The 25,620-nt window shown below is 39.8% G+C and overlaps 2 protein-coding genes across 3 annotated transcripts in view; one reads left to right on the top strand and one right to left on the bottom strand.

Moving 5' to 3' along the window:
- Positions 1–11,595, bottom strand: part of shroom4 (shroom family member 4) — a 72,795-nt gene extending 61,200 nt beyond the window's left edge. The window contains exon 1 of one of the 2 annotated variants that reach the window (XM_032582254.1): positions 11,321–11,595. In XM_032582254.1, coding sequence (XP_032438145.1) covers positions 11,321–11,443 — 123 coding nt within the window. In that variant the 5' untranslated portion in view covers positions 11,444–11,595. Of the gene's footprint in view, positions 1–6,186; positions 6,206–11,320 lie in introns of those variants that run through there. The other variant, XM_032582255.1, reaches the window with a different exon arrangement.
- A 3,372-nt stretch (positions 11,596–14,967) lies between these two features.
- Positions 14,968–18,952, top strand: bmp15 (bone morphogenetic protein 15). The gene is made up of 2 exons (XM_032582274.1): positions 14,968–15,812; positions 17,395–18,952. The coding sequence occupies exons 1-2, from the start codon at positions 15,473–15,475 to the stop codon at positions 18,372–18,374; spliced, it is 1,320 nt and encodes a 439-aa protein (XP_032438165.1). The 5' UTR covers positions 14,968–15,472; the 3' UTR covers positions 18,375–18,952.
- The last annotated feature ends 6,668 nt before the right edge of the window (positions 18,953–25,620 follow it).

Raw genomic sequence — 25,620 nt, forward strand, 5'->3', positions numbered from 1 at the left:
GTAAAATCTTTTTTTAAAATTTATTTAAGTTACCTGTTGCAGCTTTAAGCAGACGTTCAGTGTGAGAGTTCACTGCGGGTGGAGCAGAAACGGCGCACAGTCTATGAAATATTTCTACCCGTAGCGCGTAGAGGCGGTCCAAGAGCGAAAGCAGAACCAGCTTCTTACACCACCAACTCGAAGATTTGAATTATTTTTGGGTTATCTGTTTAGCTTTCTGACAGTGATGCTAATCCGGGTGAGTGTTGGTAGCTGTGCGCTGCTTTACCTGCTATCTGGTTGCTCCGGATGTCCTTTTTTTTGCCTGCAGGGAGCCTTGATGTAGCCAAACTCTGTCAAATGTTTGTTTTATAAACGTCATATTAGATTTGCTGTGTTGATGCGCTTCAATCCCAAGGTGTTTCTTTGGCTGAACATGCAAACTTTCCCATTCACTCTCAGAGCGTTACAGTTCCTCACCACATCACTTAGGATATGTTGCGGCGCATTTGCAGCAATAAAATAGATAATAACCAGCTGCACATGCAGGTTGCAAAATGAGATGCAGGTGATCGGTTTGGGTGATTGGCAACAAGAGACAATGATCGGCGATCACTGATCATACACTTTTTCACAAAAATCGGCCGATTATGATCGGTGGACGATCGATCGCCACACCTTTAATGATGATATGACCGATGTTGCATAAACTGACATTATGATAATTTTTAATCCAACTTCTATTTCACTGACTGGAGACACGCGTTGTAAATCTGCGTCAAAAAAATCTGGTAAATCCGAACGTAAATAATGGCTGAAAATTATAATTATCAAATTATGAAAGAAGTCTGTGTCAGTGAAGCGCATCACATCACAATCCCACCACTCTTGGCTCCCGTTACGCATCCACGCAGACTTCTCTAGAAGTTGTGGGTCATTTTGTGGTTGTAAACCATTTACGCAGAGGTCTGATTGCGGTCTGATTCTGATTGCTTCCTGATGAACACGATCACAAAAAAGAAGAAAAGCAGAAGCGAAAAGCATCCTGATTCATCTTTGCTTCCTGGGAGAATGGAGTTGTTTTTAAACGATTATACGTTTGTGATAGTTTAGGGGTGTGAGTGCAAAAGTCTGGTTTCCGTTGGGTCCTCATACATAGAGAAGGGGTGTGTATGTGAGTGTGAGCCTCCAGACGAAGCCTGGGAGAAACAGCTGAAGGCTCTGCAGATCAGAGATGCATTCATTCCAGCCCCACCCAACACACACACTGCAACACACACACACTGCAACATTCCTCCAGCAGCCAAGTGTTTGTCTGAAAAACATTTCATTTGAAAACTCTGTTGAAAAAAACTGTCATTGTTGCTTTTGCCCAGCCTTATTGATCCAGATTTAATTATTATCATTTCATTATTTCCCTTTCAACTTTCTTTGGAGTTTTTGTGCTTTTTTGTATATTTTTTAATAATAGGAATAAAAGGAGGCTGCTGTCTTTTAACTTTGCTGCTGGTACTGATCAGTAATCAGCTGGTTGGGATTGTGAAGCATGTTTTTACAGTGATCTTCTACTGGAACTCAAAAGACAACAAGGAAATTAAAGTAGAGTGTCCCACTACTTGTTATTAGGGTAAACCATTATTTGCATGTTAACAGACAAGAATGCCACATGTGTAAAGCAACAGACTGCAGGCTAGCCAACCTGGCTTGGTCTCCATTTCTCTCTGTGGAGACCAGGGAGCTCTGACGGCCGTTTCAGACAATCCCTGGTGCAAGGTTTTGATTTCTCCAAAGATGTTTTTGTACAAAGATGTACATCTTGGGGTTTTTTATGTAATGAATTGCTTACAAATGTGTTCAATCTCTAGATTAATCTAGACGCGTGTGTCTATGCGCAAAGGTGGATAATTTGTCATAAAAGATGGCAAATGGTGATCTGTTAATCCATTTATGTGAAAAAGCTTAGAGGTCCAAACGCCAATTGAAACAGATGGCTCGACATTTGACTACATTAATGCCTAGGCGCAGATGATGTAGGATCTTTGTCTGATTCTGTTGAAGAAGCTAAAAAATTAAGTTAAAAATGACTCATAGCTGCTGAAAGTGGAAATCTGCTTCCTGCAACTTTATATGTCGGACACCTATAAGAGTCAACAACTCATATATGAAATATAAGCCTTTCTGCAGTTTCGTTAGCTAGGAATAGGGTAATATTTTCTAAAGCTGGTTAGACAAAAGCAAGGCACAGTGCTCCTTTCAAAAAGCTAGTTTGAAAAAGCTCAGCTGGAGAAATCAGGCGCATAGAAGCAACAGCACAAACAGGTTTCCCATAAAAACATCTTTAAAACGGGTGTTGAAAATATTTCTCTAATCTGAAACCACTAGGCTGGAAAAAGTGCCCCGACACCAAAATATGCAAGCGAGACTCAAATCAAGCAACAACTGCTTCTCATATTCCCTGACGTTCTGTCGTCCCACGGGAATGTCGCCTCGTTAGTTTTGGACCACAGCACAGTTAGAAACAGAAATATGTCCCCCCCACCCCAACACAAATCAGAAGGGAGCGCTCAATACATCATAAAACCACATATGAAAGTGAGCTGACAGTTTACAGGGGCTAAACACGATAATCAAAGGAGCTCATCATGCCCGCATTCTGAATGCAGACACAAATCTACATAAAAATGTCCCCGAAACACATGGGACTGACATCTTACATCGCTGTATGTCAGTAAACACACACAACACTCCCACTCGGGTATTTCCACAGATCAACATACTTTCATACGTGTATTTGTGTCGCATTAAACAGTGCGATCTACCCGCATGTGGGTTGTATTTTTCAATGTTTGTTGGGGAGAAACAGTTGTAGAAAAGAGGGACTCAAAGTAAATCTGTTTCAATATTATAAATTGAGTCACGGCGGCATAAAATTATCAGGAAAAAAAAATATGCACCACTTCGTGAGAAAGGCCAACTGTTTTACTGGACAGTCATAACATCATAGAAGAATACACTGAACCGAAGTGATTGTAATGATTTAAAACTATTTTTGCTGAATTAGATTTTTTTTTAACGCTAATTAGGTGTAAGTTGTTGGCAGACCTTTTATTTGAAAACATCCATACATACACCGTTATAATTTGTTCACAGGCAAAGTCGACTTTTGAAAAAACTGACATACACTAGCGAATTACCAAATGGACAGTTAAAATGTAGCTTTTTGATTGTTTTAAAGCAAATATGTTTTACAAGGCGAAGTTTGAAATTTATGTTCTTGTGATCACATTTAGCAATCAAGACTTGGTTGGATCGGTTGGTTGGTTCTCCTTCACACTGCTCTGCGTCATACAATCCAAACCTTTGAAAAACCTGTTCCCCCACCTCACCTGTGGTGGCGCCGCACCAAGAACCACTCAACGAAACGACAAAATCCTCTAAAGGAGACATGAGCGTTCTTCCTTCTTTGTGAAACAAAAATGGAGCAGCTTCAGATTTTAGCAGTTGTAGGACTTCTCTTCGGTCGTTGGTAAAAGACCATGAGTCATTACTCCCACTAGCGCAAGACTGACATGTTTGTTTTGGTTACCCAGAAAGTCAATTTCCTGCTTTTGAAGCGGTCTCTGGTCCCCTTGGCATTTACATATGCATTCAAACCGCACCAGAGTTCACTTCAACTGAACAGAGATCTAGGTTGGTAAATCTCGTTCTGCTCAATTCAGAGCACCAAGGAAAATAAATGGACCTCTTAGATTGGCTGTTTTGCAAATTCCAGCCAATAGCACATCAAGTAGCACTGCGTCAAGGTATTCCAACTAAATTTGGTGACCTGACCTTGGGACGTAGCCTAAGTTGTTCTTTACTGATTTCTTTTCTCAAGAGCACTGTTTCCGTTTGTCTTTGACTGAAGTGAGCCCAGCCTTGGCCATCATTGTAGAGCATTTTGAAGCGAGGTATTGTGAGTGATACTTATGCCAAGCAGGGAAGAAGAGGTTTATACATCTAGTTTTAAACTTACAAAAAGCAGCCCTGAACAAGAATCAAACATGGAGAACCAACCAATATTTAGCTTTATACTTTTAATAGCGGAGCAAGACCCAGAGAAACTCCTGTTAGTTTACTTAGCCACCCAAAACAGGAATCAAACATGGAGAAACAACATTTAGCTTCATACTGTACTGTACAAATCTAGAAGTCAACCCAGAACAACTGGAACCAACAATTAGTTTTATATCTCTCTGATCCACAACAAACTTAAGATTAAGAGAAACCCCTATTGGTTTATAAATCATTGACTACTTATTCTTATTCCTCTTACACATGGGTAGGCCTGTCGCGATAAACGATAAATCGATTAATCGTACGATAAATTAAAACTATCGACGTCATTTCAATTATCGGCATTATCGTCTCTCCCGACCTTTTTCTCTTTCTGTTGATGACACCGAATGAAAAAAGGCTCAACTCCGGTGCTCTCACTGACTCCTCCCTTCCTCATTTCCTTAGTATAAAGCCCAGCGCACACTACACGATCTTAGAGCTGTCAGCCGATTGTCGGCCCATTTTCAAAACCTGACAGACCACACATTAGCCGACAGAAATCCTAGGTATAACGGTTCGATCGGGTTCGTTCCTGCCGTGTGGTGTCCAACAATGGGCACAAAATAATGGCTACAAGTCCAGTGAACTAATTTTAAAACCAGGCATTAATCAATGCTTTACAACAATCTACCTGCAATGCATGTGGCTAGTGTCAGCGTAAAGTCCTGACTGAATGAAAATCATTAGAACATATTTACGTCACGTTAACGAAGAACAGCTGAAAAGTTACCGGGTTTATCAACTGCGGTAGCAATTTCGCTCCAACTCCTCCGCTTGTCATTTCTATATTCTTTGCATGTTGAATCAACATTAATGTTGTTTCCACATATCATCTCCAATGTCCGCTGGACTTCGGGTTGCGCCGTGTCAGCTGTTTGGGATTCCCCGACGTAATTTCCCCTCAGAAAACACGGAGGAGAATCCGCGCTTTCTGATTGGCTACCTGTCACTTTCAACAGGCTGCGTTAAGATCCCAGTCGGGGAAAACCCTGATTTAGATCGGAGCGGCAACGAGGATCTACCGTAACACACCACACAATCTTAGGAAGACCAAAGGTCTAAGATTGTTGTATGGGGAAAAATAGGAGCAAAAAATCATGTAGTGTGAACTATTGCATCAGGTAGTCTATGTGCCCATCTTCTCTATTTAAATCTAATTATTACTGAAGGGCAACATAATATACAGACTTCATAATCTGCACTCTTTGGGTTGAATGCATTGTTTATTTCCACTTTGGCTTTATGTTGTTTAGTTTTTATCAAGTACATTTTTTGTTAATGGAGACTGAGAATCCATTTTGTTTTTGGTTGTTTTGTTTATTTAGTTTATCAGCTCCAGTGTTAAGTATTCTTTTGAAAATAAAGTGTATCTATCTTTGGCAGGAAATCACATGCATTATTACGTCATTTCCATTAAATCAGTGTAAAAAGGTCTTCAGACAATATTATCGTTTATCGCAATAATTTGTTGAGACAATTAATCGCTCAGCAAAATTTGCTATCGTGACAGGCCTACACATGGGGAACCAATAGTTTAGTTTTGTACCTCTTTGTCCGTCTTTTCATTTTGTTGTTTTGTTTGTATTTCCTTCTAAATCATGTAAAGCACTTTGAACTGCCTTGTTGCTAAAAAATGTGCTACACAAATAAAATTACCTTACCTTATATTCTACTTACATTCAGCAGCATAGTGATCTGAGCCAATCAGCGGCAAGACCCAGCAGATTTCCACTGGAATAACATTGCAGCTGTTGAATGTTGCATTCAGTGCTGATTCCAAACCAATAAGATGAAGAAACGAGCCAGTGACAAATCAGAAATGCTCGAATTCTTTTTAAATGAATCAACGTGACAGTTACAGCTGCTTAATATCACCAGAAAGGGGGAAAAAATATCCTATAAAAAGCTGCTTACTTGTTTTAGCTGCTCAAAATTCTTGATTTTACTCTCTCTTCCACTTGCCCGTGATCTTCAAAGCAAACGCAGGCCACTACATGCCACCTAAATCCTAGCCACTAACAGACTGACCGGCTCACTAAATGGCTGAGAGAGCAGCACAGCAACTGACTGACTGAGTAACTTATTGAGCAGACAAAACCCCAGACTCACCATGTCATCGTACGTCTAATCGGCTGCCGTATGGAGTGAAGTTTTCCAGCCTGAGTCGTGTGCGTATGCAAATACGCTTAGACTCACACACACAGACATGCACGCGCACACACAATCTACTGCAGTAATTAGTTATGCTCCCGGAGGAATGTTGACCAAATGGCTTGTATCCCTCTGCTGTCTCGAGCTGCAGGAGTTGCCCCTCCCCCGTCCTGCAGGGCCATGCACGCCCGCGCCGAGTCTTCAGGACATCCTGAGAGGGCAACTGGCACTCTCACACATGAGCACCAACCTTAAAAAAAGGGGGAAAAGTGGGGCATACCCACTCCAGTAAAGACGTGCTCTTACGATACAGTTGTAGAGACATAGACCATTCTTTTCTTTTTTTTCCCCCATCTCGATAAGAGTATAACTTGCAGATTTTTATCCTGACTGACCTTTTTTTATCCATTAGCTGGCAAAGAAATGGAGGCTCTGGCCTGCTGTATCACATTAAGACAGCAAATGGTTCAGGATGGATCCGTAACCTAAACATGGATATTCTCATGAGAACCGAGAACCAAACCACGTTTAGGTATTGAAAAGTGCTAATGTGAAGAAAAGCCAAACGGAAAAAAATCTGTCCATGAAATCTTTCATGCAGCAGAAGCTCCAGAGCAAAGCCATGAAGGATAAATACAGCATGCCAAACTATAAACGAATAATCCCGAAAACCTCCTGAAGACGGCTCGCGTCGTTTGTATTGTCCTCGCCGAGGTCCCGTGTCTGAATAGATGCTTTTGTCTTCTACTGTTCCTGTGACTGATGCATGTCACTGCCTCCAAAACAAGTTTGTTTTGCAACATTTGCAGAAAGACTAGCTTCGAATCTTTTTGACAATGTCGACGAATTACACAGAAACGTCAACACGGCAGGAAACACACAGTTTCTGTTGGAAAATTCTTCAGCATTTCTGGGTCGATTACCTTGATTTAGTATTTTTCCTGCAGAAGGAGCAGCCTGTTTACCAGCATCAAGAGCAGACTACATATATACTGTTATAAAGCAACTTTCTACATTTGAGAGAGTTAACAAAAATTACATTGTAAAAAGTGAAAGATGTCAATAGAAAAATTCAAACTGCACAAACAAAATGCTGTGGGGGGGTAAAGTTTGTCAGAGTTAGTATGGACGAAGGCATAATTTTAGCTTCACTAGATTCAAATTCACTAAAGGAACTCTATGTTAGTTCATTCAAGATAAAATGTTTATTAAAATTTTTTTTTAGAAAAAGAATTACTGTTTCTAAACATCATTAATGTATTTCTAATATTGTGTTAAAAGGGCCTAAGTAGTTAAATGAAAAATCTGCAGAATGTGCAGATTTGTTTGAACGAACTAATCGCCAGAATAATTGACTGATTGTCAGAATAATCAATTAATCGTCAGAATAATCGATAGAATGATCAATAACTAACGTAATTGCTAGTTGCAGCCCTAGTTATCATAATGTTAATGTCCCCAACATCACAATCTCAAAAGACTGTTCATGTGTAGTATTTCATAAGACATTATATTCCATGCAGTTCCTCCATGGCAATAAAATACTGGGCTGCTGGGCTCAATTCGCCCTGCCCTCCATGCCAACACTTGATTCATATTTTTAGTGACTGAGAAATTAAAGCTGAAAAAGAGTGGTGGAGGCGCAGTGAGGAAGAGAGGAAACTCAGGAAAGTGTGGGTGAATAATAATCGACATCCTCATGGCAATATTCAGCAGGAGTGTCACAATTGCAAGCCTTCAGATTGCAGATTGCAGTCTTGAACCTGGAGTAGACTTGAACTGAAGCAAAAGTTTCTGCAACGTATGAACTCGGGAGGCCTGAACTAGGGGTGCACCGATTGCAGTTTTCTGGCCGATCGCCGATTACCGATCTTTTAAAAAGCTTCACATGCCAATTCCGATTTTGGCCGATACCAATATTTTCTGAAATGTTGCTCAATATAGCAAGAAACCTGTTGAGTTGGCAACAGGAGAGTAAAAGCGGACAGTGGTTGACTCTTAGACCTTTGCCAAGCTAGATAAGATCAGTGGATAAGATTAGCTTCACATGTAAAAATCGGCCGATCACCGATCTCCCAAAATGAAGGAAATTGGCACCGATAAATTGGTGTAGCCCGAGCCTGAACACAAATACGCAGCTGACTTTTCAGATATTTTTGTGAAAAAGGTACATGATGACTATACATACTGTTGTACTGCACTCTGCAATGTTACAGTTAACTACTAAAATTGGGTACCAGTAAAATACTGAACTAACTTTAATTTTATATTGTATAACCCAAATACCTCACAGCACAGCTTAGCAAAACCAAAAATCTGCATTCAAAACAAAAACATCAGATGCAAACCTGCCAACAAGGGCCGTCTCCATGTCTACAAAGGTTCAACGCCCTCAAGCATGCTAGCATTGTGTTTGATTGGTTTGTCTGAATGAGTGCCGTCTGTTGTGTGGCGACCAAATAAATAAATACCCATTGCTCCTAGCTAATAAGATAGGTTAGCAATTACAAAGTTAGAATGGATCCAGGATATGCTTTTTAAAAGTTTGTTTTTTTATTTTTAATAGCTAACGGTCTGTAAACCGAGAGTATGCCATAAGTGAGAAGCAAAAGAACGGAAAGTGGAAACTTATTCATCAAACTAATCACCAGCTAATTTCTTGGTGGGTTTAAGTTAGTGATGCCAATCTGCTTAATAAATCAGTAGAATGCAATATTCCAAATAGTACAATACACACAGCATAAATCAATTTTATTGATTCATCACATTTTCTGTTTTTGAATATTTAATTTTGAGATATTTTTTTCTCTGATGCACTCTTAGGTTTTCCCTAGTTCAGAGTGATGTCAGGAACTACCATCTTGTTTGACAAGCGTGTTTTACAGCTTCTGCTTATTTCGACTTTGAATTCAGGTCAACTCACTGAAGAGATGATTGAAATAAAAGCAAGTTTTTGAAAAAAATAGAGACTTTTTTTTATTTGCTATGAAAAAATTTAGAGATTTTATTTTCAAGCTGTGTCACCCAGACTTAGAAAGGAGAAATTGGAATTGGGGAAGTAAACCAGATTTTGTAGGAAGCCAACTATATTTGACCTTGTATTCACCATAAACCGATCTGGTGAATTTCACAAGATTAAGTCAGACTTTAACATCAACATTAGGAAAATTGAGTTTTAAATTTGACAAAATGTAATGTTTGTTACTGGTTTCTAAACTGGCGACTGCATGATGTTTTTATGACTTTAGTTTTGTGTTTTTATGATGTAAAGTACTTAGAACAGCCTTGTTACTCAGACTTCATTGACTGATTGATCCATTATGTTCAAGTCAGAATCATCTCTTTCCAGCATTGAAAAACAGATTTTATCCTCCTGTGTACATTGATTCCTACTTCACACATACTTGTCCCATTCAGAAATGATGACATTCAGCAGTAGTGCGTGACTGAGACAGTGCGACTGATGTCCTCAACACACACACACACACACCTCAGCTTGTCTGTTGTTCTCTCTATCCATTAAGCACCTGAAACCCTTCTCTGAATCGTTGTCAAGCACTCAATTGCCTTCTGAGTGGAACAGGCCAATGAACCAATGGACACTAAACAGCCATGCAGCACAGTCTGATTTGTATCTTCCCCCCCACCAAACCCTCCAGTCACATTTTCCCAGGGGCCGTGTTACTGTGTGCGACTTGTTGTGCGCGTGCGGGCGTTTCCAGAAGACTGAGCCAGGCTTTCCATTCCCCGCTGTGGCGAATTCTAAAACGTACACCAGCCAACGTTTACACCACCACAACAGCTGCTGCCACCGCCGCTGCTGCAGGTCCTCCATAAAGTGTGCGGGATGCAGCGGAGGTAAAAGGCAGCCCAGGCCACCCCCAGCAGAACACACACTGCAATAATTACTTGCAGCAATTCAAAGACACGTTTCTTGTTTGCAGTGGCTCAACGCCCGCGGAGACTGAACCACCTCAAGAGGCAAGGAGGATACTTCGGTCGTCCTCTATTTTTAGAACAAGATGGACTCAAGTCCTGAAACTTCCCCCGTACAGCTTCGGAACACGACACCATTTGTCATGCCGCATGGCTGCAGAGTAAAGGACGGTGTATGCACCCACTCACTAAAGTAATCCAAGAGCCATGTAAAAGCAAAGATATTTTAAGAATGCCCCCATCAGATAACCAGCATCTTTCATTTCTAGGATTCCCACATCCTACAGACTCCCTCTAACCCCATTCCACCAAACCCCCCCCTCACATCATTCCTGCCCCAGGCCATGTCTTCTGTGAAGTGGTTCTGGCCGTCTGTCAACACTTTGGGGGTTTTGCCTGGAACTGAAAGGAGAATAATGGACAGGAACAACGTCCCCTTTCGTCTGGGGACTTCCGTGGAAACTCTTGGAGGAGGGAGTCCTTTTAAGAATCACCACAATTCAATCAATAAATAAACCAACATATAAATGCTGAAAGGTGTACAACAAATACATATGCATTCTTTTTTACAGAAGCATAAAAATGTACTTTTTTTCCTGTGCACTGTAACATATCATGTACTTATCCATCAAAGTTAGTGGCAAAAATAGTCAATTAGTTTGATCAATCAAATGTTAGCATCTGCTTGACCTGTCACAGTGACCTTTTCAGTTATTTCATGGTGCATTGGAGCGCAAGAATCAAAATGAAGAAATAAAATACTTCAAATTCTGATATTTAACATCAGATATTTAACATCAAAATGTTATTGAACAAATTTCAGATTTACGACCTGCACAAAATGCATTCAATGATATGTATCTTTAAATATTTTAAATATGTGTAAAACATATAATAAAACGTGTTATTTTATCTGTCAGTTAAACCGGTTCACAAGTGCAGTCAGTCATTTTTCCAACCTGTTTGCTAATACTTCAATTCAACAGAACCAACAGTAACAAAAGTGCTTGGATGAAAGTCATAACATTCATGCATTTTTGCAGCAGTATCCCTATTTTAAAATGTCATTACAATGAGACGCGGAGGCAATGTTAGCAAACTGAAGTTGTGTGTGAGGGATGATTTTTCAAAAAGAACATTTGTGTTGTTAGCTTACTTTGGTGATGATGAGCGGCTCGCCGTGCTCCAGTCCTCCTTTCAGTGTAAACCCCCAAGGCGCGCCTCCGTTCAGCTGGACCTGGATGTGGTGGAAGGAGACGAGCTGCTCCACGGTCTCCATGCCGCTCCGTACCGAAGCTTCTCTGTGCCGGCGGTTAACAGCCCAGCGGCGCCGGTAGCGGTCCCTCTGGCCTCTCCATCACCGCTCTGGCATCAACAACGAGTGGATGGTGGGAAAACGGAGTGAGTGAGCTCGAATAGGGGGAGGGCAAAAACTTTTTTCGGCCTGTATAAAGTTATTGGCAATGTTGTTAGCTATATCCGGTCAGTCTGTTCGCAAAAAAAAAAAAATGGCACTTTAGCATAATTTCGTCACAACAGTCCAATTGGGTATAGTACTAAAGCATACTTTAAAAATATTTTGGGTCAAATATTTGGCCGAAGGAGTTTATTTCTTCTAAAAAAAATAGAGCAAAACAACTGTTTTATTTTTGAGACTGAGACGAACATTTCCGGTCTCATTTCTGCACCGGCGACCCAGCCGAAAACTCGGGGAAAACTTTTACCCCAGCACCTTTCCCAAGCGAGGAAAGTGGCTCCTCCCACAACTGCAAACGCGCGCTGTGATTGAAAGAATGGACGACCAATGGCAGAGCTCCATCAGAGAAGACTATCCAATAGAACAACTGATAGGAAATCAAGCGGAAGATTTAAAGAATATGGAAAAACCAAGGAAATCTGTGCAGTTTTACAGTTAGGTATTATCTATTCTTGTTTATTTCAGATATGTAAAAAAAAAAATTATTCATACATTTATATAAACAACAGAAAGTTTTATTTCTTAGATATTTTTGTTACAATAATATGTTTTCTACTACATTATCAGTGGGAAAATATTTCTGCTCTTTTAAAGTTACTGGACGTTGGATTTAGATTGGAAAATACCTGAATTTTTCCCCTTAAATCAATAAGCAAGAAGACCAAAGCTGTCTGCTTATTATTGGCTGTCTGATGTCTTTACAGTAATCTGGTTTTCAGGTTTAAATAACGTAACAGCATTTCAGTTCATTACATTCCAAATCAGTCTAATTATGATCCAATATATTCCAATTCCAAAAATTCCCAAATAAATAGGCCAATTTATTTTAAAAAGGGGTTCCCTCCAAAAACAGGCAAAGATAACAAAAAAAGACAAAGATGAAATGTTTGTACTGTGTAGACGTATGCAAAATTTCAAAGCAGTCACATCATACTTTTCAGAATTCTCTTTCTTAAAGAGGTAAAACTTTAACTCTAAAGCACTAGAGTAAGCCCTAGAGTCATCCAAGTCCCCGTTGCAGAATGCAAAAGTATTTGTTGACCAGCAATACCTCTCACGAGGATGGAAACGCCTCAGAAAAAATCTAAACTCTCTAATTAAAATGGGTTTGTTTTTTCAGTTTGGGGATGTTTCTTTGTTCCAATGACAACTGACTAAGTAATGAGTGAGAAGCTTCAGCTGGTGAATTCCAGTATGTATTTATTTTTTTTCCCGGCTCAGGCAGCGCCGTTTCGGGCACAACGGCCGTTGATGCCCTCAGTCATTGTAAATCCGTTCCTCCTTGTGTATACCCGTCTTTACCACTTGCTGCCTAAAGTTTTCCCACAGTCACTCTGCAGACTGGTCACTGGAGATAATCACTGTTGTGGAATGTCACCGCTTTAAAGCGCCGTTTGACTCAACGTGTGTGTATGTGCGGCGGGGTAAGGAGGTGGCTACTATCTTTTGCTATTTTAAGGCAAACAAGAAGTAAAGACGACATCAAACAGAATCAAATAGGAAGGGAGGAATGTTTGAACAAGTCCAGACGTCTCACCTTTCAATCCAGACTGCGGGGAGTTTGTTGTTGGTTACATTCTTTGATTATTATTTTGTTGTTGTTTGGTTTTGTTATCAGAAACTAAACAGTACATTAGGAACATTGGAAGCGGCTTTTTTTTTTTTTTTTGAGACATCTAATCGTATCGCATACATACAAACAACTAGAATGCCATAAAGCTGTAGGATTACCATGAATAGGAGTTGCAAATAACATTCAAATGATTGATTCAAAAGAAAAGGTTCATCCTCTTTTGGACATAATTCTACAAAACACAGATTTAATCCATAGATGTAACCCTCTCCAATTTCAGTTGCATCTTCAGAATATTGTGCAGTCTACCGACTCCAGGTTGGCACCTTAGAAGTCTACTCTTTATCAAATAATAAGCCATTTTTGCCCTCAATCCAACTAAATAAATCTCATTTTACAGCTGCTAAAATCAAATTATTTTTCTTTAAAATAAGGCAACTTTGAATTTTTTGACACAAATTTACTCTAGAACATTTGTTGTAATTTAAAAAAAACAACAACACAATTTTATTTCTATTTTTACATTTTAAGACGAAAAAAAAAAGCAAGAATTTTACACAAAGATGATGAACAGATCTTTTTATGTGATGTTGATTATTGTGGGGGAAGGAAACTGATGACAGGAAAAACAGATATTAAAATATTACAAGTACTCTTAGCTGCGCAAATTTGTTGATTTATTTCTTTTAAAACTGCATTTGCTGTTATATCTACATGTTTAACCATGAGTTTGTTCTTCAGTTCTAGCCAAGAGTCATTGTGAAAGCTCCAACTAGCCACAGGTTGCAGATCCATGCACTGCATAGATGGCGACAATAATGAAGATTATTCTGCCCCCTAGTGGTCTTAAAGTTATGCAAGTACAGAGGATGCTGAGACTAGATCTACTCTTTAACTCACCAGACACGGAGTAGCTGGTGACACGGAGAGCATGTTTACTTAAAACAACAATGTCTCCATTTATTATGCCTGAAGCATAAGAGGCCTACCTCAGAAACATCTACATTTTCATATGCCTGCCGTATTATTTCCTAAATATAATAGCAGAAAACATATGAAGGGTTTCAGAATCAATATACTTTGTAACATAGATTTAATAGCTTTGATAAAAGTTTTGATACTTTATGCCTCCTCTTAAAAAGAGACATAGTTTGATGTCTTTTTCTATACCAAAAGCAGTGGACTCTGTTGCTGTCTAAATATGAAGTTGTACGATAAAACTGATTCATGTAATGGCCCAAAACAAGTGAACAGCAGAAACCCAAGAGACCAACAGCCTTGGCAAAATCCAGACCTAATCTGACTGACATGAAGCTGCTTAGAAACAAATATAAACTGGAGCAACGCTGAAAATATAGGTGTGATGGCAAACTTATTCTACACTTACACTAAGGTCATACAGGAAGTGATCATGTCAAGTTATCATGTTATTCAGTGAGATAAAATTGTGATTTTTTTACACACCCTGCTTTAGCTAACACACAGTGATAAGTTGCATATTTTTGTTAGTTTCCTGGTTCTAGACAGGAACTGTTATTGTGTCCTACAGCAAACACCAAATGCAGTGACGTATTTTAAAGACAATGCATAATCCTCTATTGAGTATGAGTATAACAAGAAAATCTCTGTAAGCAGAAAAACATAACTATCAAAGAAGTAAGCATGGATGTCTCATAGTGGTCACATGTTAATTGTTTGTTTTTGTTTGATTCTGGACTTAGCTGGTTCGAACTATGCAACAGTTCAAATATCCAAATTGGTCCCAGATGTGTTCAGTTTGAACTGATTTGTATTAAATCATTTGAGAACCAGACAAGATCTACTGAGGGTTCCAAACTGGTGTTGCTGCTATGGTCAGAAGTGTGTCAACCCATCTAGTTTTTATGCAAAAAAAAAAGCTCATAGTGCCTTTCCTAGGGTAAAAAAAAAAAAATCAACATAGTTGGGTTTTTCTGTGTCTCCTTCCAGTCCACAAATGTTTTCCCAAAAGTGCCTCAAAATGTGGGAGTTTTACCATATTTTACGCACCTTTACGCAACACTCACGTGGCTTCCCTGCGTTCTCGTTGGCTGATCGCTCCCCTCCGAGTGGTTAATTGGGATCGCCCGTTAATTGGAGCAGGAAGTGCAGTGAAAACGTAAAACATGGCCAGCCGTCAGGTGCGCCTGTAAGTCACGCCCTCGGCCGTGCAGAGGATGGTTGCCGACTATAGCCTCGTTGGTGGAGCTCGCTAGCACCAGAGGTTGTATCCACGAACAATGAAGGCGACCCGCGCAAAGCACGGCTTTCTGCGTGTCTGCGTCCTGACCTGTTTCATCTACCTGCTGTGTTCCACCTGCACCGGAGTCCTCACCGGGCGAAAGATGGCCTCCCGCCAGCCCGCGCCGAAGCGCAGCCGGCGGAGTCACCGAGGCGCGCACCACCGGCCGCTGACGGACGAGCAGAAGGCCGATCAGAACCTGCAGTTCATGCTCAATTTGTACAGGAGCGCAGCCGAACCAGACGGCAGACCCAAGCAGCACCGGAAGTTCGGCTCCAACACGGTGCGCCTTGTGAGACCCGCGGCGTCCTCGGTCCACTACCTGCCCGCTTCAGGAGGTGAAGGAACAAATATTTTGTCCATTTTTATTTTTTTTTTAGCGAAGCTCTACTATTCATGGTTGGATTGGAAAAATCTTGAGCCTAAAATAATTCAAGTTTAATATCTGGGTACAAAGTCTATCATAAGTTTTCGAGCCAATTTTCTTTTTCAATTTATTGTGAGGAAAATATATCCTGACTGTCACTTCATAAAAGTAACCCCATCCCCCACCACTACCACCAAAAAACGGCTGCAACTTTGAAGCAGCAGGGCCAAGAGGGTTAAAATGCATCTAAACCAACTGTTGAAGGCTTGAAAGAGTAGTAGTTCAGTTTATCAACCCAAAAACTAGGAAAAATGTCCTACTTCAATTTATTATGAATGGGGAAAAATTGAAGGATATTATGGTTATGAATTCAATTTGTACACAAAAGTGAACTTTTAAGGTTTTGAAGCTGGACTATTAAGAGAACAGTCAAAGCAGTTGGAATTTCATGCAAAGGAGGTTTCTTCCCAACTCTAACCAAATCCAGCATGGCTGTGTTGCATCGTAGCACAATTTAAAAAAAATAAATTGCACTTTTGAGAATTTGCTTCAAACTAAATATTTGATATTCACAGTTCTGTCTAACTTAATGCAGTGAACATATTCCTACAGTGTTTGAGAATAAAGAGAATTGTATTTTGCCTATTTACCAATGGCAGTTAGCTTAGCTCCTGACCATATAAACTAACTCGCGCTACTGGTTTTTGCATTTGGATTGATTGTATTGGTTGCTGTTTCCATCTTAATCCTCAAAGTCTATTTGACCAACCCTGGGTATCTGAAGGCAGCTTGTATCACCAGTGGTCTCACCATTGACTGCCAATTCCACCTATGGTTGTACTGAAAGAAGGTTACTGACTCTTTCAAAGTAACTCTGTCTTTATGTTTATTGGTCAGTAGAATGAGATCCAAGAACCCCTCAAATAATTACAAGGCAAATCCAGAACAAATTTAATCAAGCTCAGTGATGACTTGAACTGAACATTGGTTAAATCCTTTGTGAAAATGCATATCTCATTAGTCCTTTTCCTGCTAATCCTGACTCATCCTTATTGGTGTTCAAGTGATGATGGGTACTAAAATCTATTTTAAGTCTTGTTTTAAATTTCATCTTGAGACTTTGGCTACAGATGAAAATGCAATTGTTTATCAGTTGAAGGAGGATGAATCCTGTCTTGGTTGATCAGTCACCCCTTCCGGTCCTCTTCTTTGAGTCCTCTTCTTCAGCCCCATAGGTTTTATAAACATAAAAACGACTTCCTTTGCACCCTTTTTATCCACTTTGCACTGCTTGCTATTTTGCATTCATACAAATAAGCAGCAAAAATCAAGAGTCTTTGAAAGCCCTTTAGGAAGTGTGAAAAACTGTGGATCAAGATTGCTCTAACAGGCAAGGATCGGCATACATTTTCTTTCCTTTTTCTAGAACACTGATTGCTCAATCTAGATCAAAGGCCCAAATAAGAGAATCGATCCTGAAGTTCTAATTTGAGGCTGATTTTGTTCTTGTATAAAGAAAAGAAAATTAACATTTTTTTCTCAATTTCTCTCAGATCTCACCTATACCTTCACTGTACAATACAAAGTGGACACTCTACCCTCAGAGCAGCTTGTCAGAGCTTCATTTGTCCACCTGCGCACCTCCTCCATACCCTCTGGCACCACCCAAGCTGTAGAGCCACCCCTCTGCAGGGCTCAGATCACCTCACTAGGCACCAGCAGCCTGGTCACCCTGGAGCCCCACCAGCGTTGGACGGAGACGGACATCACGGCACATGTCAGTGCCCACATCTTGCAAGAAAAGGATCAGGGTGAGCAAGGACACCTCACCCTCATCGCCCAGTATTGGTGCACAAAACCTGCTGACGGGGACGCCGGTCCCTCGTCATGGTGGACTCCTCTTTGGGGTAGAAGGCGCTGGAGCGGTGAGCCTCAACTGGAAGTCCCCTCTCTTCTTCTGTATTTGGAGGAAGAGAGGAAGGTAAAGGAGTGGATGGGGGACTTACTCGGGGCTGAGGGGGAAAACCTAATGAGGCGAGTCGGGTGGTGGGAGCAGCCTACGATTCGCCGCCGGCGTAGCTCCAAAGAGGAGTCCTCCAAAGATTCTTCTCTGGATGAGCTGAAAGATGCTCTCGCCTCCTCCTTGTCTTCCTCCACCTCCTCTCCAGCATCCATCTTTTCCGACATCCCGAACTACAAACGCAAAACTGAAGTCCCAAAGAACCGCTGTAAGCTCCACTCCTTCAACCTGGCGTTCAATGAACTTGGCTTGGGTCATTACTTCATTGCTCCCCGGGTCTACAACCCCAGATACTGCCAAGGGGACTGCCCAAGGGTGCTCCACTATGGCTACCACTCGCCCAACCACGCCATCATCCAGACACTCATCAAAGAGCTGGGAGTCGGGGAAGTCCCTCCACCGTCTTGTGTTCCCTACAAGTACATGCCCATGAGCATATTGGTTGTCTACAAGAAGAAGGTGGACTACAGGGAACTGGAGGACATGGTGGCCGAGTCTTGTACGTGTCGTTAAGGACTTGAGGCAGTGCCCAATGACTCAGTTGCTCAGCACTAAGGTACTGACCCAGGAAAAGTTGAACAGGGCTTAGTGTGATTAGTTCAAGACTGAAAGCAGGAAGTTTCCAATCACTGTTAAAGCACTTTAAAGGCAGTTTCTGTGTGTGTGTTTACTTCCTTTTTTGTCCGGTGTCATTTTAAATCTGATCTGTGCTTCACAACAGGGCTCAAGTGGACCGAAAAATATTTTTGTATAAAAAGAAAGCTCTGGATGATGTGGCACCACTGAAGGCCAGGTTCCTCTGTTATACTATATTACCAAAGATAAAGTGGGGTGGGGGGTATTTTAATGGACAAGGCATCAGCCATGTTGGATGTACTACTCGGGGGGGGGGGGGGGGGGGGGGGGTTGCAGGGTTACATTGTTGTTGACAAACTGAACTTTTTGCTGTTTTGGATGTATTAATGAAAAGAATCTCCTGAAGAAAACTTTGTGCTGCCACTGGGGTGTCCCAGAGGACGCCAACTGAATATGACGAGGAGGTATGACGGTGTTGGATGTTAAAAAGACGGGAGAAAAGAGTGCAATTTTTATTATAAGTGAAAATGATTAATAAAATAAAAAGCATATTTTCTAAAGCCTTATCTGTGTGTGTTGTCCAAAACCAAAAATGTTTCATTTGTATGGTGTAAAAGCCCTTTCCTTCTTTAAAATGCATGTCATGATGTCCTTGCTAAGTCATCAACTTTGGGATGAACAATTTTATCCTAAAAGAATGACTCTCTAAGAAAATTAGAATTCTCTCAAATATTTCTCCTTTTTATTATTTAATACAAAGATACTTGGAGATGAGATGCTACAACTCAATTGACTTGCATTAAATGTTAAAAGTATAGAAATGATGGCTCCCACTTGTTTCAGGTGACCAATTTCACTTCTGATCATCATTGGAGACATTGGTAGGGTATATCTGCAATCAATTCTTTACAAGATGAATGGTTTATTCAATTCAAAAGTACTTTATTACTCCCAGAGGGAAATTTAAACATTTTAACTCATATTTTCTTCAGAGTTGTAGATGCTAACAGCTGTGGGCAGATGATTCCTGTAATGCTGTATTGGCATATTGGAGAAGCTTCTGACTGAAGACTGTTTTGTAACAATCATGAAGATGCTGCGTTGTCTGTAATTTTGATTTTTTTTAAATTAATGTTTCTTGTTTTTTTAAAGTACCCATCAGCTGCTTCCGGAGTCCCACAGGCCAAAAAGGCCCGATAGGGCCTTTTAAAGTAACTTTAATAACTTCTTGTAGAGCCTAGATGTGCAGTGCTAAATAAAACGTTAAATGTTTTGTTTTTCCAAAAAAGTTTCAAGCTGGAGAAGCTGAGGTAACGGGTTCAGTTTTACCAGACTAATTCAGGTTGTTGGTGAATTTTACAATTTTTTAAAATTGTATTTCAGGCAGTAATCTCAGTTGAGTCTAACAAGTTAAATTTAACTCAGCAGTCCAAAAGATGTGGCTGCTTAGAGAGTTTTTTTTTCTTTCAGTACAAACATTACTTAAATATTTTTCTAATTTTTTGCTCCAATTATCTTTGAGTATGCAAATCTGTTAAAGCTGAAGCATTTAGGTGTGACCCCTTAATAATAAAAAAGCAGAAGTGAGAGAATTATATAAGGAGCACATGCTTTGGACGAACCTGGAGGTGGGGGGAGCAAGTCCACCCAAAGGCTAGGTGGCTCATTGTTTTTCAAGCCAATGGGGTAAAACATATTAAACTATACCAAAAGATAGTACTCTCTCAAGATTATCTTAAAACCCAACCATGTATAAGAACTAACCAAAATTCATCCCCAAAAATGAATTAATGCAGTACCACAGTAAACTCACCAGATGGTGCCATTCTGTCAGAAAACTGCACAGGAACAAGCACGCAGCATTTAGTTTCGAAGAAGGCAAATTAAATCAAAATTACGTACTTCAAATGACCCAGATATTCTCCAAAAAAGCCTAGCTTGCATCTTGCGTGTCTGTTTTGTACAAGCTGATCTCACTCTCCCGTCTTCCTGACCTTTGTATCAGGAAAATCCTTTCAGGAATGAGACGTAACATTCACATTAAGGGCAGAAAAGGTTAACTGGTTACAAATAGGCAAGTACATCACATGTTTAGATCTAGAAAGGGAACATTCAGAAGATAACCCATTGACTCTGCAATCGACATAAAGGAGAAGAGAGTAAACATGAGAAAGAATGCTTCTTGTGGTTATGTTGGTCATACAAGATAGGAAGAATGATGAATCATCTCAAATTACAGTCGCTGATTTATTTGATAGGGATAAATTCAATATGCCTGGAACTGCCAGGATGCTGCAGCAAATTTTTCAACCTCGCTACTGTTTTTTCCCCACCACAAGATCATAAATGTGATCTTTTAACAATTTTTTTTTATATCAAATCATACCCACCACGAAAATTATTCATAGGTATAGGATATTGGTTTATGCTGCAGAAAATGTGCAGGGTCGGTCTTTTAGCAGCCATTTGGCACTGAAACGTGAAGCTAAGTAGGGCACAAAAATGTCAGTCATCAATGTTTGCCCACCTCCCTGCACTGACGGGTATCCACCTTAACGGCCACATCTACAGTTTGTAGTTTCACAAACACACATGGGGCACGAGTGCAATTAGACACGTAAAAACCATGGGCCTAGGTCATGGCCATCTGCAGCCTGATTTCATGTCACTATGTGAAACATGTTCAGTTCCTCCTCACCAACATTTCCACCAAGAAACTGTTGGCCTTTTTTCTAGGATTAGTCCTGATCTGTTCGGACGGGTGTATTGGTCAGAAACTACAGGGACACACACACACACACACACACACACACACACGCCAACACCTACACACACACACACACACAAACACACACACACAGAAGTCTGGGTGTTCCTGTAAATGTTTCCCCTAGAAGGTGCCAGCAAGGGAAGGAAACAGACAGTCTGAGTCAGAAAACCAGCGATTACAAAAAGAACAGCCTAGTCTATTCTGGGTAGTTCATGGAGACAAGAAGTGTTTGTTCATCCAAATGTAAGAGGTGATGAAATGAGTCAACAACAAAGTCAAACAGCTTTGTGCTTACTCAGTGCTGTGTCACTTTTTAGACGCATTCTGAGAATAAGTGACAATGTTCCGTACAATGTTTTTATTGTTTTATGCCTGTCAGACAAAGAAGTATTGATAGTAATCGCCAGTTTATCTTAGGTGGAGATGGAGTTGGATAATTGAAGTTCCTGAACAAAAGAATTTAACATTTGAGAGTGATCCAATCAAGCTGTTGCTTCCTTCATGGTGCCAAATGGAAATCTGCTTTCACACCTCAGTCTTTTGGCTGACGGGAAAATCTCAACACAAGCAACCATTGTACGTATTTGGGTTGGTCTTTTGGATGTACTGGGTTTTTTCATCACTTTGTATTTGGAACACAAAAAAATGCTGCTAAAGGAAGTTACTAAGTTACTGTAATATTATAGGAAATTCATACAAAAATTAGACTACAATACAAAAAAAGGAATTAATCACAACCAATTCTGACCGGGTCAAGCAAAATGTTCTAGATGGGTTCTGAGGCTCGTTCTTGAATCTCCTGGACTCAGCTCTGTTCTTGCATCATGCTATGTGAAGAGTCGTCATGTGGATCCCATAAACCAATCAGAAGCAAAGTTGGGATAATATGGGATAAACTTCCAATTTGACAGCCAATGTAAAGTTTTTGTTTTTTTCTAAGCTACACTCATTAGAGTGAGGGAGAGCAAAAACCTAAACAAATCAACACTACTTTAAACATTTAAGGTTGCAAACATGCATTTCAATAATTAAAGACAAGTTTACATTCAAGGTTTGAAGGTGGAGTATGTAACTTTTTTAAACTGTTTTTTACATATTTGTTAAAACTGTCACTATTACATTACAGTATGAGACGGGTAATTAAAAAAAGATTTAAGCTCTTTTGCGTCCTCTTTGGGGTCCTACTACTGTTTGCAGAAATACACCGCAGAAACAACCAATCAGAGCCAGGAGGAGGGCTTTAGTGCTGTCAATCATGCTCATGTACATGCTGTTCACAACTTCCCCCTTGCTCTCTGTTAGGCCAGAGCAAGTTCACCACAATGGTAAGCACATACACGAGCATGATTGACGATGCTAAGACCCTCCTGCTGGCTCTGATTGGCTGTTTCTGACAGTGTATTTCTTCAGGTGGCCATCAGAGCACAGAGAGGAACCAGAGGAGCTTGATTTTATTCACAGATTATCTCTAATGTGTCCTATCATTACATGGTGACAAGTTTAACAAATGTGTAAACTAAGGATTATTTCAAAACGGAATGGATTTATTACATATCAAACAAGGATAATATAATATTTCAACGCATTGAACTTGATGCTTGTCATATTTTGAAAATCATGTTGTGAATGGACCTAAAAGTCCAGCACGGACACACTAAAGCACAGGTGTCAAACTCAAGGCCCGGGGGCCAAATCTGGCCCACCATAGCTTTTTATGTGGTCCTCTAGACTCCGAGTTACATCAATAAGTCCCTCCAGTTTTTCGCAAATCTGCAAAACTCACACAAAATCAACAAATCTCTACATTTTTCTGATTTGACTGTAAATTGTTTCTCAAAATTGGTCAAAAATATTGAGTTTAAGTGACTATTGCCTCAGCCTTACTTGATTTTAAAGTCCGTAATTGACATGAGTAATTAAAAAAAAAACACATTCAACATCATACATTATTACAAACATTTCTAAATTGGCATCACACAATCTGTAATTTTGATTGCAAAAAACCCTCCACTAAAACAATCACAAAATCATGCAACAGCTATTTATTGATATTTTAACAGTTTAATTGGTTTTATCAACATCTTATGGCACAATCAGCTCTTTAAGAGCATTCAGATTTTTGATATGGCCCAAAATGAAAATGAGTTTGACACTCCTGCACTACAGTAACCTTAAGAAGGGCAATCAAATTAGGTGAAAGGTCAAATACAATGCAATACTTAACATATAAATTAGTATTCAAAGGTGATTACAAGATCTTTCCACTTGGTGTTTTGTAACTTATAACATGATCCCAATCAACCTCCGGTACACAAGTAAAATTGTGACTAAAATGTAAATTGTCCAGTATAGTTATCAAGTCCTTTGGCTCATTTGCATAAAATACTTGTGAAACTGAAAATAGCTCATGGTCTTATTACTATCACAGTGTAGTCTTGGCTTTCAGGTAATCCCTTGAACAAGTGTCTGGGTCCTGAAACTATAAAAACTGCATTATAAGAATATCCATTATTTTGTCTGTAGAAATCTAAACTGCCATGCTCAAGGGCTAGCCCACGCAAATCTAAATCATTTCAAGTGAAAATACATTTCTCAATACCACATATTATGTTTTATTTACTTCTTATTCCTATTTCTGGGGAAAAGCAGTGTCAAAAATTATTGCAGCTGAACTGTTACCACATTGGCTATCAGAGATATTGGCCTTTAGTCAAGGCCTTTTCAAATTTAGGGACTTTCTGAGTAACCTATTTCTGTGAACATTAGCCTGCGCCGTGCACACAGCTGACACATGAACTGAAAGCCAGTCAGATGTGGTCATGTCTGACACCGGCCAACAATCCAGATGCAAAGTGGAATTTGAGTTAAGCTTAAAGCTCAGAAATCATGGTGAAATCAGACTTTAAAAAAAAATTCTTAACAAATATTAGTACTGGAGGGGAAACTGGAACAACCTTCATATCAGACACATCTGATAATGGCAAATCTCTCTGAGAACGCCACAGTTCTTTGTGACCTTTGAATGTTTTTTGGAACATTAGAATCAGCACTTTGGTCATATTGTTGCACATGTTTATAATAGTCGATATTTCTGTCCTGTTGATTCAGATATTTTTCTGGGATATATTGAGTTGGCCTAATGCAGACCTTATGCAGGTTTCACCCACTCAAATCTAAGACTTAAACAAAAAAATTAAGACCTATATTTCGACAGAGATGTACAAAAGCAATGCAGAAGACCAAAAGTATAACATTTCTGGGGTCTTTTTGTGGCTCTGGCTAGCTAGAGAGCTATCCTAGCTTCTAATGGCTTGTTTGCTAGCTAGCAAGCAGTAGCAGTTTGTTACTGATATCCTTAACTGTCTTGAGTCACAGAATGCAGTGAGTGAAGATGTCTGACTTGACCTGATAGAAAAATCCTGCAAGAATAAAACTACATAGAATATATATGGGTAAGCAGTCCTGACATGAAAAATTTAAGACCTGGATTAACATATTTAAGGCTAACTTACATTCTTAACACAAGACATTTTATGGCCAACTTTTAGATAGATGAATTTAAGACTTTTTAACCCTGACATTAGCAAGGTGCTAATGAGGCTCTTCTCCATTTGGAGCCCTCATCCCAGGGAGCCTGTTAGAGTCATTCTGATGAGTCATGTTTGATGATAAATTATGACACACACAATTTATGCCAGTCTTCTTGGTGAACACGAAACTTACAGGAATTTAAATGATGAAATTTGCATGTCTTCAACTCATGCATGTGCCCCTTTAAGTTACATAATTTATTGTCAAAGTTGGTATTTTTTAACCAACTTTAACAATAAATTTGGTTATTGTTAAAGTACCAACTTTAACAATAACCAACTTATTGTTGGTTATTGTTAAACCAACAATAAGTTGGTTTAACAAACTTATTGTAAAGGGAGTTTATAGGAACAATCCAGCTGTTCCACCTAGTCGACATGAACAGAACAAAATGATCTTCACAGTTATCTTTTAGGGACACAGATGCTACAAAGTTCTTGTTTTTGTCAGTTTGCTTTGGAGACTAAAGGACATTCCTAAAAATGACTGCAGTAAAATTGACCAAATTCTTCCTCAAAACAAAATAAACAGCAACATGCTCAGACCTGCCTCCTCAGCTAAGACTTAAATGTATGAATCGCACACATGTGTACGCATGTGACACGCTGAGGTCACTTTGTGTCGCCTGAACCACACTTGTTACAGCATATTGTATATGACTGTTGAGCTGAATTTGACTAATGCAGTAGCTGATGCACAGCAGTACGAGGCTCTTCTCATAAGGCTAGCATTTATGTCTGAAAATGGAGTCAACATTAGTTAGTCTCTTCCTGGAAGCATCGTTTCGTTTTTCCAGTAACTTTCCAGTCTGCTGAACATGGT

This window comes from Xiphophorus hellerii, chromosome 14 (assembly GCF_003331165.1).
Source record: "Xiphophorus hellerii strain 12219 chromosome 14, Xiphophorus_hellerii-4.1, whole genome shotgun sequence".
NCBI lineage: Eukaryota > Metazoa > Chordata > Actinopteri > Cyprinodontiformes > Poeciliidae > Xiphophorus > Xiphophorus hellerii.

Bases quoted from the DNA above. Each gene is read 5' to 3' on its own strand.
- bmp15 (XM_032582274.1), top strand. From the start codon at position 15,473: ATGAAGGCGACCCGCGCAAAGCACGGCTTTCTGCGTGTCTGCGTCCTG. The intron at 15,813-17,394 runs GTGAAGGAACAA...AATTTCTCTCAG, and splicing joins CTACCTGCCCGCTTCAGGAG to ATCTCACCTATACCTTCACT.